Here is a 20360-nt window from a genome sequence, read left to right on the forward strand (position 1 = left end):
CCTGGTGGTAGAGGGTGGGGAGGGGGGAGCTCTGATTGGAAGGGTGTATTTGGGTGTTGTGTGTGTGTTGCGCGTGTAAGTACACATATACACACGTGTAATATACACATATTTTTGGTGGGGGTTGGAAAGGAGAAGGAATGAATACATGAGGCCCTCTAGTGGAAACAGGGATCTAAGCAGCTCTTGACTTTTGAGACTTGGAAAAGAACCCTCCATTTTTGTCAGAAATATAGCTGCTGAGTAATAGGGTTTGGAGTATTATTGTTGCATCTGAACTGGAGATCTGAGGTAGGGAGTGGAGACGGCCTGTCTCTCTGCTCCTGTCTCCCCTCTGACCTTAAAAAGACAAGAACCTTGCCACTCCCTATCCTTCGTCTCCCCTTCCTACATGATCTCCTTAGTCATGGAATCATAAGCACTTTTGAAGGATTATTATACATCAGGTCCGGTACTTTGTTTTGCAGGACAGCCAAAGACATCGATAGCCCAGCTTAGGGACTGCCCCAAAGAGCATGGGTATGTGTGTCAGCCATCCTGAATGATGTAAGAACAGGCCCCCCAGCCCCTCTTCCAATCAGTTCTATGCCCCTGTGCCCCTCACCTAGGAATCCTGGCATGATACTAATCCTCAAGGAGCCCAGCTTTCCTCGCAAGTAACATTGGTAGTGCTAGCACCCTATGTACGTCTGTTTTTCAGTCATGCTCAGCTATGTTCCTACACGAAGTTAAAGATATTCCTTTTAAGACATTTTTTTGAGACTTCAAAGTGGGGCATGAGATGACGCCTCTAATAAAGAACAAGATGGAATCAATTATACTCTGGGCTTGAGTTGTCTTCAAGATCTGTGCTCCATCATACCCCAGTAACTTACTGGTGGGGGTGAGAGGAAGAAAGGCCAAGAAACATCTAAGGAGGAGGCTTCTGATGCCTACAGCTCCAGGTGCTCATTTCTTTAATCAACCACAGCATAAAAATCAGAAAGAAAGAAACCGCAACGAACAAAGGGAAAGGAAAAAACAACAGCCTTGTTCTCCCCAGCCTCTCCGTTCTCTTCTTCCTCCTGGGGGGGCGGGGGAGGTGGCACATCCGGGGTTCAGGGCTGGGTCCCAAGCAGGTCTGCTATGCAGACAATTGAGTTTCACTTCCTGTCAGTCCCAGAGCTGAGACAGGATGTCTGAGGGCACAGTGGGGGGCCTAGGGTTGGGTGGTCAACTGGAGCCACTTTAGGACTGATTCTTGCATAAAGTACTCCTCAGATAGTACAGGCCGGAACAATGCATTCCTCTAGTTTTTAAGAGACTTCATCTCACCCTTACCTTTAATCATTAGTAACAGGGTTATGAAAAGGAGATCCCGCAGGGCTGAAGCACGGGCGGTGAAAGAAGAGCAAGGGTTAAGGACGGCAGTGTTGGAACACTTGCAATGACTACGTGTTGAATGCATATCAGTTTTTACACGAGTCTTTTTGAGATTTTCAGAGCTGGGCCTCTGGTGGAAGTCAGGAAGGTGGAGTATGGGAGAGAAGGCAAGCTGTGACCCCATAAAACTTCTGAAGCTTCATTTCAAAGCTTTAGTAAATTCCTAGTCAGCCATTGCTCTCAGCTGGGTTTTTTGTCTTTTTTTTTTTTAAGTGGGACATGCAGCCTAGTGTTGGAGGTGGTCACTTTTTCTGTTGGACATTAACCTAGGCCCAAGTGGGTATCTGGAGGAAGATAAAACTGTTGATGAGGAAAAAACAACACGGCGGGTGGGGGAGGGCAGGGCAGACACCTGAGCAGGAGGGGAACCTGTAGCCGGCCCCTCCCAAGCTGCGGGGGAAACGAGTTTAGCAGGACTTAGCCCAGAAGGAACCAGAGCTGCCGCAAACAGCGGGGGCGGGAGAACATTTGGGTTCCTAAAGAAAAGGCAGACACGGGGCCGGGCAGGGCTGCAAAGGGAGCGACCGTACGGCTCAGATTGTTGGCGTTTTGCCCGGAGTTGGATCCCCAGAGCACTGAGACGTGGCCGAGGTTAATTAGACTACTAATTGGGTCCGCCCAGCAGCCTTCACCTCACCCTCTGACCCTGGGGCGAGCCCGAGGAGGCTCCCGGGTCGAAGGCCTGAGCAAACTTGGACCGTCGTCACTTCGCCGCCCGAGTCCCTGGGGCCGCCCCAGGGGCAGGGCCAGGTCCGGGCTGTCCGCCCCGCCCGCCCGCCGCGCCTTCTCAGCCGTAGAAGTCGCCGGCAACCCTGTAGCTGCGGGGACAAATGACCGACAGGCAGCGCCCTCGGCCTTGCACGTCCCTCTCGCGCGTCTCTCTCGGGAGGGTTGAGCTGAGCGGCCAAGGGCAATCGGCGCGCGATTTCTACCTCCCCACCTTCTAAGAGAGGGTCAGTTGGGGTCTTGCGTTCGCCCCCAACACTGGTGCGCCCCGGTGCGTTCCCGGAGCTTGCCTCCCCCGCCCCGTATCCCCAGGCGGCTCTGGAACCTGGGCGCAGGCCAGGACCTGAATATCCTTCTTTTCCTCGTTTACTAGCCTTCCCCCTCCCCCGCCTTCTGGAGGCAGGTGGGCCTTGCCCCCTTTTCTCCCGCAGGTCCTAGACAGACGAAGACTGCCTGCAAGGGTAGGGGCTGTGCCTCGGAACTCCTCTCGGCGCTCAGAGAACTGCTATATACGCAGCAGGCGCTCAATACTGGCATCAATGGCAGTAAAAGAGGCTACGGCTCCTATTTTATTTTAGTCTTCAGCTTCTTTCCGCCTCCTTCACTTCTGTCCACCAAATGGTGTACTCTCCCTTTAAGACTAAAATGGTGGCTTGTTACGATCTGGACTCCACTTCCGGTGGGGAGGGGGGCGGGACCCCAGCCCGCTCACGCCGGAAGTGGTTTGCGTTTTCAAGATGGCGACTCCCTATGTAACTGACGAGACCGGCGGTGAGTGCGGGAGTCGCGGAGCCGCTTCTCCCCGGGCTCTCGGGGCAGGGGTTCGGACTTAGAAAGGGGTCTGTGCCCCGCCCATACCGGGGCCCCTCCTTTGCCCCGCCCTCCGGACCGCCTTCCCCATTCATTCTCTCCTACGGGCTGTCACCTGCGCCCCCTTCTGGTCTCTTGTTTGGGGGTCTCCGCTTCCGGTCACCCAAGCCCTGGGGTCCTTCAGTGCTGGTCCTTGATCCAGGACCCTCTCGGGCCCTTAGCTTTTCTCCAGCAGTTGGAGCTCCCATATCTCTTTTGGGTTCTTCAGCCTTGGGGGCGCCTGCACTCTCAATTCCCTCCAATTCCTGATCCCCCCTTTTCCCCTCCCCCATCTCTCAGTGTACATGCTTTCTCCTCTACCGGAGCCCCGTTTAAATACTGTTTATCGAAGATGTATCTGTTGGAGACCTCCTCATTGCTACATAGTTCTTTTTCCACTCTTCCTCATCTTAGTTGTTGGGTCACTGAGGTCCAGAGGTGTGAGGGGAAGAGGAACCTAATACAACTTTCAGCTGGAGTTCTCTCTTTGATGACACCACCCGTCACCCTTCGGTACCTTCTCTGGTGATGGTGATAAGAGTTGAGGGATCTGAGGTGGTGGAAGGTAAACGAGAAGGTGTCTAGTGGCCTCTGAAGTCCTCTGACAAGTTTATAGAACCCACTGTTTCTTCTGGTCAGAGAAGATGTTCCAACCTGGCTGATTGAGATGCTGAAGTGTCTGCTATGTATGTGAGGTTGATACGTTGAAAACTGGGAATCAGGATTTTCATTTTTTCTGTGCCCCGTCCTCATCTCCTCATCTTTAGGAAAAATGTGCGTATCTATTCAGTGACAGTCGAATAAGATAGTATATGTGAAAGCGATTTATAAAATGCTGTGCAAGGCAAGGAGTTACTGTTTTTTGTAGTCCTCATTGTGTATTTGTATTCTATAGAAGTGAGTGTGTGTGTGTACTTTGGTACATGCAGTCTGTTTTAAAATATACCTTTTATGCCTCTTGCTTTTCTTGTTTTCCATGTTACTTCTCAACCCACCTCTAATATGGTATCTAATGACAACCCAAGTCTCTGCTACTTCTCTGCAACATCACCTTTCAAAGTGGTACAACTTCTCTTGCTCTCTACATAGTAGGTACTTCTTCAATTTGCCTCTTTTGATGTGTGCTTTGAAAATATTACTCATTGTGCAGTACATTTCTACTTACTAACTTTTCTTTAAACTGATTTAATGAAAATTCGGATATGGCATCTCACCTTCCCCCCCCAAGAGGCGTCTTCTGTTCTCATGTGACCGTGTAGAAGAGGAGGAGTCACGCTGCTGTTTTGCTTTCCCTTGCTGTTTCCAGGTCATTGATCTACCCCTGTCACTGTAATTCTGGAAGATGTTGCCAAGTAATTGTGGCATTTTCTCTAAAACTTCAGGGCCAACGTCCGCTGCCCACAAGGACGAGACGTATCATATCGTTCCATTCTGTTTCTCAGTGTCTCCGCTCAGCATCTATGGGACACTTAAGGATGCACATTTATTATTTATTTGGCTGCATCCACACAGGGGGGTTTTTGTTGTGTCATGTAAAATCTTCCGTTTGGTCACGCAGACTTAGTTCCCCTACCAGGGATTGAACCTGTGTCCTCTGCCTTGCAAGGCGGACTTTTAACCCCTAGACCAACAGGGAAGTCCCTGCAATACTTTTATAATTCCTCAACGTGAGATTATTGATTTTCCTTTGAATTTTTAAGCCAGCTACACATCAGAACCACTGCCATCTGGACCTGCTACATATCTTACCTCACAGACCACCACCAGCGCCAGAGCTCCCCATCACTTGTTTCAGCTTCCTGACTCAGTCACCTTTTTTACTTCCACAAACCCATAGAGTCAGCTTTTTGCGCTCCTTAGTTTCTCTGGTCCTTGACCTCTTTTCCATTTCATTTCATTGAGTCTACCAGCACCTTTATGACTACTGTTTCTTTTTTTTTTTTAGTTTTTGAAAAATTAACTAACTTTTGGTTGAGCTGGGTCTCTTGTTGCGCATGGCGTTCTCTCGCTGGGAGCAGGGGCTCGTCCTCGGTGCTCGGGCTTCTCCTTGTGGTGGAGCACAGGCTCTGCGCACAGGCGCCAGAGGCTGGCAGCACTCGGGCTCTGTAGTCGGGCCGCGTGCGCTTGGTTGCTGGCCATCACGTGGGATTTTCCTGGACCAGGGATCCAACTGCTGTCCCTCGCACTGGCAGATGGACTCTTATCCACTGCGCCACCGGGGAAGTCTCCATTGTGACTACTTGTGATGCTGCCCTGATGGACCTCTGTGACCAGTCACTATCCTCTTTGCTTTCTTCATTCATTTTGATCTTCTGTACTAAGCAAGCACTTCTGTTATCTTGAATCATACCCATCAAATTTTTTCTTGGCTTCTGCTTCTAGGCCACAGCGCATGGCTAGAGAAAAGGCATGGACAGTAGCACATTCGGTATAATATAACAATGTTAACTTCTGCCAAGGTCATGGATTTTCTCCAATTCTTCTATTAAAAAAATTTTTTTTTTAAAATTTATTTGGCTGCTCCCAGTCTTTAGTTGTGGCATGCAGACTTTTAGTGGCCGCATGTGGATTCTAGTTTCCTGACCAGGGATCAAACCTGGGCCTTCTGCCTTAGGAACACAGAGTCTTAGTGGCTGGATCACCAGGGAAGTTGCATCCAGTTCTTCTTTCTCCATATGCTTACATCCTAACGTGGCTATTTCCCCTACCTTTCTCAGCTCTCTGTGACTTTCCCTTCTTGTGGCAAATGGCCTCACTTTCTATTTCATTGAGAAGTTAAGGTCTGTTATTTCTGTTTCCTTCCTGTTCATAGCCTGATTTGAATATCAGGTTCACACATACTATTTCCATTTCCTTACTGCTTACTTGTTCCTTAACTTTTTTTTTCTTTTTTGGCCTCACGGCTTTCGGAATCTTAGTTCCCTGACCAGGGATTGAACCCAGGTCACAGCAGTGAAAGTGCCGAATGAATCTCCTAACCACTGGCCTGCCAGGACGTTCCCTGTTACTTAAGTCTTTGCAGTGGCTTCTTTCTAGCACCAACTTCTCTCCTGGGTTGTCAGTTCCCTTTTCTAATTGTTCAGTGAGTAGCTTTTATTCTTGGATATACTGTCAGACCTTAAATCCAGTCTGACCAAAATCATTATCAGTTTTTCCTTCCTTATTTCTGCTAAAGGCACCATTGTTCTAGCCAACCTAAGATGTACTCATTACATCATTTCTCTCTTTCTTTCTCCCTTTTAAAATTTTAAATAGACTATTTTTAGAGCAGTTTTAGATTTATAGAAAAATTGAGAAAATGATACAATTCCTATATACCTTAAACTCAGTTTCCCGTTATTAACATCATACATTAGTATGAGATCATTATTGCAGTTAATGAACCAGTATTCCAACCCATGGATCAAACCCAGGTCTCCTGCATTGCAGGCGGATTCTTCATCAGCTGAGCCACCAGGGAAGCCCAAGAATACTGGAGTGGGGAGCCTATCCCTTCTCCAGCAGATCTTCCCAACCCGGGAATCAAACTGGGGTCTCCTGCATTGCAGGCAGATTCTTTACCATCTGAGCTACCAGGGAAACATTATAAACTAAGGCCCATACATTACTCAGATTTTCTCAGTTTTTACCTTTTTTTTTTTTTTCTGTTCCAGGATCCCTTATTAGATTTAGTTCTCATGTCACCTTCAGCTCTGAGAGATTCTCAGACTTTTCTTGTTTTTGATGACCTTGACAATTTTGAGGCGTATTGATCAGGTATTTTTGTAGGATTCCCTCTGTAGGAATTTGATGTTTTTCTCATGATTAGACCGGTATTAAGTGCTTTTTAGGGAAGGACCATAGAAGTAAAGTGACACTTTCATCATATCATATTGAAGTTACATAGTATCACATAGATTCTTTTTACTCTTGATAGTTACTGTGGTTTCCCTCCCAGGTGGTACTTGTAAGATTTCTCTGCTGTGAAGTCACTTTTGTCCCTTCTCCTTTCTGTTCTGTACTCTTCAGAAGAAAGTCACTATCCACAGCCCACACCTAAAGAGTTACACTCCCTTCCTTAAGGATGTAATACTTATACACGTTGTTTGGAATTCATCTGCACAGGAGATTTTTCTCTTCTCCACCATATATTTATTCAGTAATTTATTGATGGACAGGAAAGCCTGGTGTGTTGCAGTCCATGGGGTTGCAAAGAGTCAGACACAACTGAGTGACTGAACTGAACTGAATTTATTTGTTATCAATATGGACTTTGGGTTATTTTACTTATTTTACTGTTCAGATGTTCCAGCTTTGAACATTGAGAGCTCTTTTAGTTGGCCCTGTGTCCCTTTGACATACCCTCATCAGTGTAGGTTTTTGTTGTTTTGGGTTTTTTTGTTTTTTTTTTTTTAGTGCTGCTTTTTTGGCACTAGAAGGTGCTCCAGGCTCATCTTGTATATTTCCTGTCCCAGACCTAAAATCGTCTATTTCTTCAAGGAACCCTTGTTCTTTTTAAAGAATGATGTAGGAAACCAAGATCAGAGCACTAGATGTTTTTGTTATTATCAACAAATGTAACTGGAGTGTTATTTTCGCATTGTCTTTCAATCCCACCCCCCAATCAAAGTATCATTTTTCTCCTCCTGCTGCTATTACCATTATTCCATCTTCAATATTTGTTAACTATATGGCCTGGGAATTTTAAACCTAGGGAATCCAAGACTTAGTTTTCTTATCAGTGAAATAGGAATAGTAACTCCTACATTATAGGATTATTGTGAGAATTAATTAACATTTAAATGAAATAATGTACATGTCTAGCACATAGAAAAGAAAGAAAGAAAGTGAAGTCGCTCAGTCAAGTCTGACTCTTTGTGACCCTATGGACTGTAGCCTACCAGGCTCTTGTGTCCATGGGATTTTCCAGGCAAGAGTACTGGAGCGGATTGCCATTTCCTTCTCCAGGGGATCTTCCTGACTCAGGGATCAAACCCGGGTCTCCCACATTGTAAGCAGACGCTTTATACCGTCTGAGCCACCAGGGAACTCCTAAGAAAGCACCTAGGTCCTGAGGAAGCAGGCGGCCGGTACCCGAGGAGCGGCTCTGTGACTGTTAGTTATGTGAGGTCGGGCTTAGAAGAGATTACACGTGCAAAGTGTCAAGCAGGGTACTTGGGTCAGTCTAACTGCCTGATAGAATTCTAGTTTCCTTTATCCTGCAGATACTGCCATGACCTCCTAAGCAGTTGCTCTGCCCCCCTCCCCCTCCCCCTCTCATCTGACACACGGTTACCATATTACTGCTCAAGTGCAGTTTAATTATGTAATGTTTGTTCAGTATAATTTGTCAACTGTTAAATTTGGCATATACCCTTCTGATCTTTATTTTTCTGTGCACTTTAAGAACATTTTTTAATCATACGGTATTTACGTTTTTATGTGTTACCTTTTCATTTAACCTCATGACAGAAATATTTTTCCTTGCTATTAAAAACTCTTTGTAAACATCTTTCAAAATACTGGCAGAGTGTTTTATTGTTTGAGCATGCACCCTCTCTTAACCTTTTTTCTGTTATTGGACTTCCAGATTGTTTATAGAAGTTTCGTTACAATAAGTCGATGAATGTTTTTGTCTGCATTTAGGATTTTTTCTTAGGATAGATTTCTCAGAGATAGACTTACTGGATTAGAGGGTACAAACTTTTATTTATTTTTAATTAATTATAGAATTCATATTGATTATAGAAAACTTGGAAAATATTTTCATAACTAGTGTTAAGTATAAGTCACATGCATGTTTGGCAATTCCAAGATGACTACAGTTAATATTTCCTTTTAGTTTTTCTTCCTATGCACATATAAAGCATTCTCTGTTTAACATAATTTGGATCATACTGAATGGCTATGCTTTCCAGGATGTAACTCTCAGAATACTTAGTAGTCCTCTGAGATGTGCCATAAAATAAAAGGCTAAAATAAAAATAAGGTTCCTGTGGTCAAATAAATTTGGGAAACACTAAACCATATTCCCATCAGAATATTCACATGAATAAGAACATAATGTGTTTAAGTCTTTGTTGATAAGAACAAAAAAAATTTTTTTCCTGTGTTTAACCCATAATTTCTCAAACTTAACAAATTTTGGGGGGTAACCCTTGTTAATATCTTACAAAAGTAGTGTTATATATAATGATATTTTATGGAAATGCTGCTAAATGTTAGGACTACTTTATTCTCTTGCTTAGATTGCTTTCTAAAGTATTTTACCATTGACAATATGTGAAAATACTGGTTTCAGCACTTCTTTGACTACATTGGAATTCTCATCTTTAAAAATTCTACTGCTAAAAAAAAAAAAATTCTACTGCTTTGATAGGTTAAAATAATATTTTATTGTTTTAATTTTTATTTCCTTTGATTACTAGTGAGGTTGAACTTTCTGGTATTCTTTTTCACTTATAACACAATAGTAGTGTAAAAAGCATAGCCTTCAGAACCCACAGCTTGGATTTGAATTCTGCAGTTTCCTGACATTGTAAGTTTGGGCAAATTAATATAAATACTGAATGTTTATATTAATTGGCATGAAGCAAGCACTTAATAAAGGGTAGCTGCTATATTCTTTCTGGAATTGGCTATCAAATTAACATATAGCCTGTTTGCTCTTACATTAAAGATACTCCTCTGGTATGAGCACAAACCACTTTTCAATACAGTATCATCACATACTATTCTTGTGAAAGTCGCTCAGTTGTGTCTGACTGTTTGTGACCCCGTGGACTATCCATGGAATTCTCCACGCCAGAATACTGCAGTGGGTAGCCTTTCCCTTCTCCAGGGGATCTTCCCAACCCAGGGATCGAACCCAGGTCTCCCGCATTGCAGGCGGATTCCTTACCAGCTGAGCCACAAGGGAAGCCCGTCACATACCATGTCTCTGCTCAAATCCTCCAGTGACACTGAGTGGTGTGGTGTAAAGCAGGGGAGAGGGCGGTGTGCTGGTGTGTGAGCTGCAGATCAGTAAGCTGATGGGTGATCACATCAGAACTGAGGTCAGATTGCACGTATTAATACATGCTGCCTGTGTGATCTTAATCATATCTTGGATCTCTTGAGGACTTTGTTTCCTCAGCTGCAGATGATGATAATCTACTTACTGTGTAGAATCAGTGCAGTAGTATATGTAAAATTCCTGGTGTATTCTGGCCACTTCCTAATGTTCTTTCCTAATTGTTCTCAACATACTGTGAGTTTTACACTGCCATCATTTTTTTTTTTTTAATTGTGTTGCTTTGGGGACTTCCTTGGTTGTCCAATGGCTAAGAGTCCGAGTTCCCAATGGAGGGGCCCCATGTTCGATCCCTGGTCAGTGAATTAGATCCCACATGCCACAGCTGAGATCCAGCTCTGTCAGATAAATAAATACTTGAAAAAATTGTGTTGCTTTTGAAAGGTTCTCTTATTGATTTACTCACATTTGTTTATTTGGCTGCACTGGGTCTTGGTTGCGGCTTTCAAACGCTTAGGTGTGGCATGTGGGATCTGTTTCCCTGAGCAGGGACCAGACTTGTGTCCTCTGCATCGGGAGTGCAGAGGATCGGCCACTGGACCACCAGAGAAGTCCCTACACTGCCGTAGTTTCGCTTGTTGTTATTCTTAGAATGCCCTTTCTTTCTCTGCCTACACAATTATCAGCCACTGATTTACTGTTGTTATTATTAACTACTATTACATAGTCTTTGAGGTCAAGTCCCTGAGTTTTTCCTAATTTTGTGTCACCTTCCCCCATCAAATAGGGTGTGGTTATTTATTCTCTTGAAGTCTTCTATTAGTGTGTATCAGTGTCTCTCAGGGATGCCTGAAACATTCATATATATCTATATCTATGTATTTTTGGCAGAACCATGCAGCATTTGGGATCTTGGTTCTCCAACCAGAGATCAAATCCATGACCCCTGCTTGGGAGAGGGGAGTCTTAACCACCAGACTTCCAGGGAAGTCCCAAGACATTTATATTTTTATCTTATTCTTTGTTTACCTAACTTGTCCACCCTTCTCCTTACATAAACTGTAAATTTCTTGAAAGTGGTGGCCAATTTACTGATCTTGATAATTTCCATAGCATTTAGTAGAGGATTTTTCTCATAGGAGGCTTTCAATAAATGTTTACTGCATTTAATTAATTTATAGTCTCACTTCTGACCACTTTACTTTTCTGAAGTTGTATTCTTTAACATAATTAGGGATTTCCAAATTGCCAAAATTGATAACCTTTTTCTTCTCAGTTCTTCTTTTCCTTAATCCCTTTGTAGTATTTAATACTGTTAATCACCTGGCCTAACCTCAGACCCTTGGTCTCCATGCAATAGTCCTGTCCCAGTCTTTCTTTTCTGGGATTACTTCCTGGTGCTGCTGACACCTTTTCTTTCTTGAGGGAAATAATCAGGACTGTTTTTCTGGAGTCACTCCTCCAAACTAGGTCTTCTGTTTTAATATTCTATGTTAGGAACCACACCTGAATCTTAAAATTGGTGGCCCCGAGGTCATCCTCAGGCTCAGATCTGTAACCCTGATCTTAACTCTGAAGCAGGCACCAGGGCTTCGACACACCTTTAACAGTCACTTCCATGTCACCCCTTGGAGTTCTTTGAAGCCTTCTGTGTCGTATCTTCACTGTCTTCCTGCCACCCCGAAAACTAGGCCCTTTTCAATTTAAGGAAACAGATTGAGGATTACAAAATAGGAGATGTGAGGAAATAACAAAATGTACAAGGTTCTGAGGGTAGCAGTCTCTAACCTCTTTGTTTTTGGTTCTCTCAAAGATGCCTCCTGAGGGCACTGTTGCATGCAGTCCAGTGGTTAAGACGCTGCACTTCCACTGCAGGGGGTCTGAGTTTGATCCCTGGTAAGGGAACTAGATCCACATACCACAACTAACCCACAAAGCCAAATTAAATAAATAAAAGTAAATAAATACTTAAAAAAAAGAAAAGATGCTACCTAAGAATCTTGATAATTCTGCCCATGGTTTTTATTTCTAGGTTTAGGAATCTGTAAGTCTCTCGTTCCTTTTTGACTTTACCTTTGAAAGATCCCCTGGAGAAGGGGAAGACTGCCCACTCCAGTATTCCGGGCTAAAGAATTCCACGGCTGTGTAGCCCACGGAGTCGCAAAGAGTCGGACACTTCACTTCACTTGGGTACCATCAAGGCCAGGGAGGGAAACCAAAGATAACATAAAATAGGTGCTCCGTTGTGATAATGGGCTGTTTGTATCTCCAAGGGTTTCCAGTTAGGACGGCTGTTCAAGAAGTTTCTGTCTCTATCTTTTCTCACATTCCATCTTTACTAGTCTTAAGCCTTCAACTGTAATCTCTATGCAGTTTACTTAAATGTATGTTTCTAGCTGTCTCTCCTTAATTCCTTGTAAAAACACTGTCTAGAGTCGAATTAGTCATTCACAAAACTGTCTTCTTTGGGTTTTCTGTAAATCAGTAGTTTATATTCTCCTCCAAATTGCCCACATTCAAGAGTGATATTGCAGTTAGTTTGTGTTCTTACCTTTCTTTTTCATTAGAATGAATGCTCCAAGAAGGCAAGACCCTTGCTTGCTTTATTTATTCATTGTTGTATCCCTAGCTCCTGTTACAGTGCCTGCCACAACAGCAGGTACCCAATAAACATTTAAAATCCACGTGTGAAGAATGTTATTACTGTGTGCCCGTGTACCCACAGATATGTTGTGAAAAATAACAAGAAAACGTGAAAAGCACCAGATTAAATCCACTGTAGTGAAATGATTTCCTCTCATTCAAAGGTTGGCAGTCTTCAGATCCTGTCTTACTCTTTATAATAAATTTTTCTTTCATTTTCTTTTCAACATCCATACAGACCATTGAAATCAAGTCTTCTCACATTGCAACTGTTGTTTTTTTCCCCTCTGCCTTTAGTTTATGTTACACATTTTCAGGGTAATCTTCTTAAAGCACTGCTTTGAGCAGATCATCTCCACTCCCTTAATGGCCTGCATTGTTCTCTCACATTAGGAAGCTGGAGTTCAAGCTCAAGAGGAGGTGGATATCTTTCATATTCTGACTGACTGACTTCTAGTCTCTTCCCATTACATGTGTTTTTTGCCCAAAATATACTGGATTCTTACTGTTCCCTAATATGATATTTAGATTTATTTATTTATTTGAATTGATTTGAATTTGAACTGATTACAGTCTTCCATGGTTCAGGCCCTGTGCTTCAAAGATCAAAGGCAAAGTTTCTGCTCTCAAGCAAGCAAACAAATCATGTTAAACACTAGATCCTGATAAAAGGCCAAAACAGGTGCTGTGGGTGCACAAAGGGCCACTTCTAAATGGGTTTGGGATGGAAAGGTCAGGAAAGACTTCACTGAAGAGTTTATACTTGAACTTGACCTTTAAAGACCAGTTCAGTTCAGTGCTCAGTCCTGTCAGACTCTTCGCGACCCCATGAACCGCAACACCCCAGGCCTCCCTGTCCACCACCAACTCCCGGAGTTTACCCAAACCCATGCCCATCAGGTCGGTGATACCATCCAGCCATCTCATCCTCTGTTGTCCCCTTCTCCTCCTGCCCCCAATCCCTCCCAGCATCAGGGTCTTTTCCAATGAGTCAACTCTTCGCATCAGGTGGCCAAAGTATTGGAGTTTCAGCTTCAGCATCAGTCCTTCCAATGAACACCCAGGACTGATATCCTTTAGGATGGGCTGGTTGGATCTCCTTGGAGTCCAAGGGACTCTCAAGAGTCTTCTCCAACACCACAGTTCAAAAGCATCAGTTTTTTGGCACTCAGCTTTCTTTATAGTCCAACTCTCATATCCATACATGACCACTGGAAAAACCATAGCCTTGACTAGATGGACCTTTGTTGACAAAGTGATGTCTCTGCTTTTTAATACTCTGTCTAGGTTGGTCATAACTTTCCTTCCAAGGAGTAAGCGTCTTTTAATTTCATGGCTGCAGTCACCATCTGCAGTGATTTTGGAGCCCAGAAAAATTTAAAGACCAGTAGTCATTAAGAATAAAGAAAAGTCTATTCCAACCCAAAGGAAGAACATAGAGAATAAAGGCATGGGGGAGGTTTGTGACTATTTTCGTGGCCAGAGCAGGGAGTGGCTTAGAGGCTGGAGACTGGCTGGACCAGGGTCAAGGCTTTTGTGTGTGGTTTCATGTTCATCCAAATATCCTGAGGGAAACAGGAATCCAGGAAGAAATTTAGGTAGGTGAATGACTGGAATAACTTGTCCCTTGTTTATGTTGTCCTATAAGCCTGAAATACTTCCCTTTCTTCTCTTTCCTCATAACCACACCCCTACCCCCACCTGTCTAAATCCTGCTTGTCTTCCCAAGATCACAAAGTTGCTTTGTCCTACATAAAATCTTTGTAAGTCACCTGGTCAAAAATAATTTCACCCTCCTTTGTGTACTCATTCTTTAAGCCATTTAGATCTGAAACCCAAAATGAGATTTTAAAAACCCACAATATAACAACATTAATGGGAATTTTTCAAAGGAAAAGTTATTCATAATCCAGTCACCAAACATAGCTTTTCATATTGCACATTCTTTTTGTAATTTATGAATCTAACATTTAATATTAGAAATCATAGTATATATATGTTTTACATTCCATTACATCATATTAATGATTAAAATTACCATTTTTACTGGCTGTATTGTAAACCATTCCTATATAACTGGATGTGGTTTGTTTTCAATTTTTTGCTATTTATAAATACTGCCATGGTTTCATGACTACTGTCTCTTTTTTCTTTGTTTTTTCCAGTTGGGACTGTTTCCTCATGCTACATTTCCGAGATTGGGATTAGGAAGCGGAGTGTGTTCTTTGACTTTAGAGCTCTTTGCCCCTCCCCCGTCAGTGAATTGCCGAGTGCTGGTGTGTCTTTGATAATACATCTGGCATCGTTCTCTTCCTTTCCTTTTTCAGCCAGTTCTTCTCATGCCAGGATTACTGCGGTCTTTTTTTCCTAACTGATTTCCCCAGTTTCCAATGTTTTCCCTTAACAATTCATCTTTTCATCATGCCAGATTAATTGCCCTAAAACTCTGCATTGGATAAAAGATTCATTCATTTGACAGCTATTTAGTGAATGCATGCCATGTGCCAGATATTAAACTCCTTAACTGGCACTTTGAAGTCCGAACATTCTCTCATTTACTTTACATCAGCCCTGATTCAGCCAGGCTGGTCTAGTCACCATCTCCTGCCCAGGCCCTGTACACTGCCATGTTGGAAATTTGGTTTAGAATAGAATTCTGTTTAGAATCCATTCTCATTCCATTTTCATTTGCTTTAGTTTGGTTCTTTCTCCAAAGCCCAGCTCTAATCTCCATCCTCTCTCTGTGGAGCCTCTGTTTTCTCATTATGGAGTTTTTATTTTTGTCTCTGAACTATTGGAGCTACGCAAACAATGTGCTCAGTGTCCCTCTTTTATTCACCGATAAACTCCAAATTCCTTGACCTTGTTTTTAAGACTTTCTGAGATATGGCCCTATTTTTAATTTTCAGCGTAGCTTTGTATTCCCCAGCAGGAACTGTCTGGTTCTCCTGTATGCCTCTGTTTTCTGTTCTTTGCATCCCCACAGTCCAAGCCTTTCTTGGCTCATGTTTGTTCTTTCTCCATCCCCCCTACCTGTGAAGTCTTACCCATTTTTCTTTCACATTTTTTGGTTTTAGTTTATTAATGATATTTGCATTATGAACACAGATAACTTGTGTAATCTATGTGGGAGGCTCTAGACTTGACTTTTTATTTTTTTAATCATTTTTACTTTCTTGCTTCCTCTTTTTAAAACAGAAGTTATAGTAAAAAAAAAAAAAACACCATGTGTAACACAAGATATAAATACGTGTTTTTAAAACTTACGTTATTAAAGGTTAATGGTTTCTACCACCTCTTGTCCCAGGTTACCCCTCTTGAGGTCACCAGCATTAAAGTCTTGATAGTCTTGGTATGTGTCCTCCACACCTCCCCGCTGTCCCTACGCACAAACCCTATGGGCCTCTGAGTGCCTGTCCTTGCCCCCACAGGAATGGGGGCCTCCTCTACACCAGCACTTCTCAAAATGTTGTCCAGGAGCCTTGGAGATTCCCTAAGACCCTTTCCACTGGTCTACCAGCACAGCTATTTTGATAATATACTAAGATGCTATTTGCCTCTTTGCCTGGGTTGAGGGTACAGAAGGCATGGTGGGTAAAACTGTGACCCTTCAGCACTAATCAGGGTGGCGGAACCAACACTGTACTCGTCACTGTTCCTCACTGCCACATGCTTATAATAAATAATGCCAGTGTCACTTAAGAATGTCCTCATGATGCAATAAAAATTATTAATTTTGGACTTGCCTGGCGGTGCAGTGGTTAAAACTCCACGCTCCCACTGTAGGGAGCACAGGTTTGATCGCTGGTCAGAAAACTAAGATCCCGCATGCCCAGAGGCATGGCCAAAAATTTTTTTTTATTTCAAAAGTTTAAAAATTATTAATTTGATTAAACCCTGGCTGGCCCTTAAATGCACATCTTTTTATCTATTATTTTTCCAGAATTATTGAGGTATGACATAAAACATTATGTACAGTGTTATAGGTGTACAATGCAGTGATTTGATTTGATACACTACATACGTTGTGAAAGCTTTACCACAATAAGGTCAGTTAACAGTTGGACACATAATTACCGTTACCTCTCATACTTACCGTTACCTCTCATAATGACCGTTACCTCTCATAATTACCGTTACCTCTCATACTTACCGTTACCTCTCATAATTACCGTTACCTCTCATAATGACCATTTCATTGATTTATGGTGAGAGCATGGAAACTCTTCACAGCCACTTTCGAGTATATAACTCAGTTTCGCTGTCTGTAGTCACCATGCTGTACCTGATAGCCCCAGAACTTACTCACCCGTAACTGAAAATTACACCTCTCGTTGCTGTTCTCTGTGAGCTGAACGGGGAGGAGACTCGAGGCCCTGCTGCCCACTGAAGGGACATGATGTCTCAGGAAACAGCACTGGCGCAGTGGTCTGGCTTGCGAGCTAAACCAGCTGCCTTTTCATGGAACTCTGTTCTGCTTGAAAGAAAGACTGACAGACTATAGTTCAGACCTGAGCATCTGATTGGCATTTTCCTGTAAATGAAAGAAGTGAGCCTGTTGTTTCATGGAAATCAACTGACAGTGCTTATTGCCAGTGATAAAATTCAAGCCGTCAAGTGGAAATTAGAATTTTGGAAAACTTGTATCTGCCACTATGAGCAAAACAGCTTCACAGTAAAGAGTTTTCTGATAACATTAATGGCTATGATTTTAAAAAAAAAGTCATCATGAAATGTATAATATTACAAAATAAGAGTGTATGGGAGATTCTGAAACAAAAAAGTTTGAGGATCTCTACATATCAGCCTGCAGCTTGCATTTTCACTTAGTATATCATGGATACCATTCAAGGTCAGTTAATTTGTATCTAACTTTTTTTTTTAATAACATGGTGTTATATCCTGCGATGACCTACATCTATTTGGTCACTCCTCTGTTGATGGCCATTCAAGTTGCTTTCAGCTTTTTGCTAATTTAAATAATATAGCAAGATTCTTATAATGTGAGCATCCTTTGCATATAGCCTTGTGTGCTGGTCCTTTTATATCTACAGTATGGATTCCTGAAAGTTGACCAATGTTTTTAACCATCCACCATAGTAAAACTTCTTTTCTATAACATCTCTGGTTATTTTCCCTCTTAGGATTCTTGTTTTTGCCTTTTCTGGCTTCTTATTCATGTACTGTCTTTTGATGTCCTCATGTCGCTTGTGTTTTTTTAAACTTCCTCTGTGTCTGCCCTGTCTTGCCAACTAGATTATAAAGATAGAAACTCCCTGAGGGCAGGAATGGTGTGTTATACAGGGTATAGGCACTCAGTAAATAGAGAGTAAAGGTTGATATGAGAAAAGAAGGCCTTAATGGGTGCATTCGGTGGAAGGGACTCGGGGAAACTGTGCACTCATGCATTCTTTCATCTTGGGAACTATTTGAAAATTAAGAGTAACTGTCCAACTTAATTCTCCCATTTCAGGCAAGTACATCGCTTCAACACAGCGACCTGACGGGACCTGGCGAAAGCAGCGGAGGGTGAAAGAAGGCTATGTGCCCCAGGAGGAGGTCCCAGTGTGAGTGGCTAGGCATGAGGCGGGGGTATTTAATGGGCCCCATACAGCAAGAAAGAACATGTGAATTTCCTGGTCCCAAGATCCTAATAAATGGAAGGAGGGGCTGGGACCCAGGGGTGAGTGAGGGAGGAGTAACCAGGCGACTGACGGCCCCGTTTCTCGGGCCTCTGATCAGCAGAGTCTGTCAGCGGCACTCAGAGATCCAGGGCTTTAGGACTTACATGCGTGTTAGTCACTCGGTCTGACTCTCTGTGGCCCCGTGGACTGTAGCCCGCCAGGCTCCTCTGTCCATAGGATTTCCCAGGCAAGAATACTGGAGTGGACTGCCATTCCCTTCTCCAGGGGATCAGCCTGAGTCTCCTGCATTGCAGGAGCCCCCAAAACCTAGGGACCCTCCAATCTGCAGAGCTGAGGAAAGTCGGGGAGGGCCTGGAGGGAGAGGAAGGCAGCAGGAAAATGAAAAGGGTGATGTAAATTATGAGGCTGGGAAAAGGACCCGAAAAGTCAGTGATTCTTTGACACTGTTCCCCACAGGTATGAGAACAAGTATGTGAAGTTTTTCAAGAGTAAACCAGAATTGCCCCCCGGCCTGAGCCCAGAGGCCACTGCCTCCGTCACCGCATCCAGGCCTGAAGGCGGTGAGCCCGCCCTCTCCAAGACCGCCAAACGCAACCTGAAGAGGAAGGAGAAGAGGCGGCAGCAGCAAGAGAAAGGGGAGGCGGAGGCCTTGAGCCGGACTCTTGAGAAGGTGTCCCTGGGAGAGACAGCCCAGGTCCCCAGTGCCCCACAGGCCTCCCGGGCAGCGCCTACGGCCGCCTCAGACCAGCCCGACTCAGCTGCCACCACTGAGAAGGCCAAGAAGATAAAGAACCTAAAGAAGAAGCTTCGGCAGGTGGAAGAGCTGCAGCAGCGGATCCAGGCTGGAGAGATCAGCCAGCCCAGCAGAGAGCAGCTGGAGAAGCTAGCGAGGAGGAGGGCGTTGGAGGAGGAGCTTGAGGACTTGGAGCTGGGCCTGTGAGGCCCTGGGGATTAGGGGATGGACCGCAGAATAAACCGTGGGCTCTCTGGGGTCCGGGGGAGCGTGGGCAGCAGCAGCCGGCAGGGGTGTCCCCGGACTGGCTCACTTCCACTTCTCATGGCCCGACTCCGTCCTCCAGAGCCTAGCCTCTCCCTCATTCCTTCCCTTTTGTCCCTAACTCCTGTTTTTTTGGACTTCTCTCTCTCTCTCTCCTATCCCCAGTGTTCACGATCTCAGTGACTATCCCAGGTACCTTTGCTGCTGATTTGGGTGTCTTGTTTAAAAGAAAATTGGGTGGGTGGGAGTCTCTTGGAGAACTGAGGTTGAGGACTGGGGGAGCACGCCCAAGTCTTGGAGTCTTGGTTCCTGTTCACAGTGTTTATGGGTTATCTCCCCTTCCATCCCTCACCTCTTTTTTTTTTTTTTTTTTCCTTTTTTTAAAAAGAACAGAATAAACTCAAGTAGACAACATGTCTTGCTTTGTCTCTTTTCTTTTCAGCTTCTAGCAGTTGTTTTATCCTCTTCATTTGGGCACAGGAAGCTAAGTGTTCAGAGTAGTGTTCTTTTTTGCTTTTCAAAAATTACATGTATCACCAAATTAGCAACACTGACTTTGGTACATGTGTGTCAGACTTCAGTGGACAGAAATTAGTGTTATAATAAAACGTAACTTAGAACAAATTTAATTTGATATTAATTTGCATGTATTATCATTATTGTGCTGCCTAGCAATGGAGCCCTAGTATCTCCCTTACTCTTTATTTCTGAAAATCATCAATCAGGGATTGAGCCTGGCCCGCTGCAGTGAGAGCACCAAGTCCTAACCGCTGGAGCACCAGGGAAGTCCCAGGACAGCTCTTTTGAAATTTTACCTTGTTAGATGCCACCCCAAGATGGCATTGTGGGGCAAATAAGAAGAGGAATTTACAGCTGAAATTAAGCTGTCACTTAATTTTCACATATCCTCTGATTTCCACACATTCACTTAGCCCAATCTTTCTAGCCAACTACCAGAATAGAAGGGAAGTCAGCCTTAATGAACTATATGAAGAGTTCAAAAGTTCTTAACTGTTAAGGTCCCACTCAATCCGGCCTTATTTCTTGCCATTTCTTAACCCTGGTCAAATGGCTTCAATTCGCTGAA

At 43.7% G+C, this 20360-nt stretch overlaps 1 protein-coding gene across 1 annotated transcript; it reads left to right on the top strand.

Moving 5' to 3' along the window:
- The first annotated feature begins 2833 nt into the window (after positions 1–2833).
- On the top strand, positions 2834–19691 carry PYM1 (PYM homolog 1, exon junction complex associated factor). The gene is made up of 3 exons (XM_043890573.1): positions 2834–2919; positions 18105–18198; positions 18733–19691. Exons 1-3 carry the CDS (start codon positions 2886–2888, stop codon positions 19214–19216), a joined length of 612 nt encoding a protein of 203 aa, XP_043746508.1. The 5' UTR covers positions 2834–2885; the 3' UTR covers positions 19217–19691.
- The last annotated feature ends 669 nt before the right edge of the window (positions 19692–20360 follow it).

Source organism: Cervus elaphus, chromosome 3 (assembly GCF_910594005.1).
Source record: "Cervus elaphus chromosome 3, mCerEla1.1, whole genome shotgun sequence".
Classification (NCBI taxonomy): domain Eukaryota; kingdom Metazoa; phylum Chordata; class Mammalia; order Artiodactyla; family Cervidae; genus Cervus; species Cervus elaphus.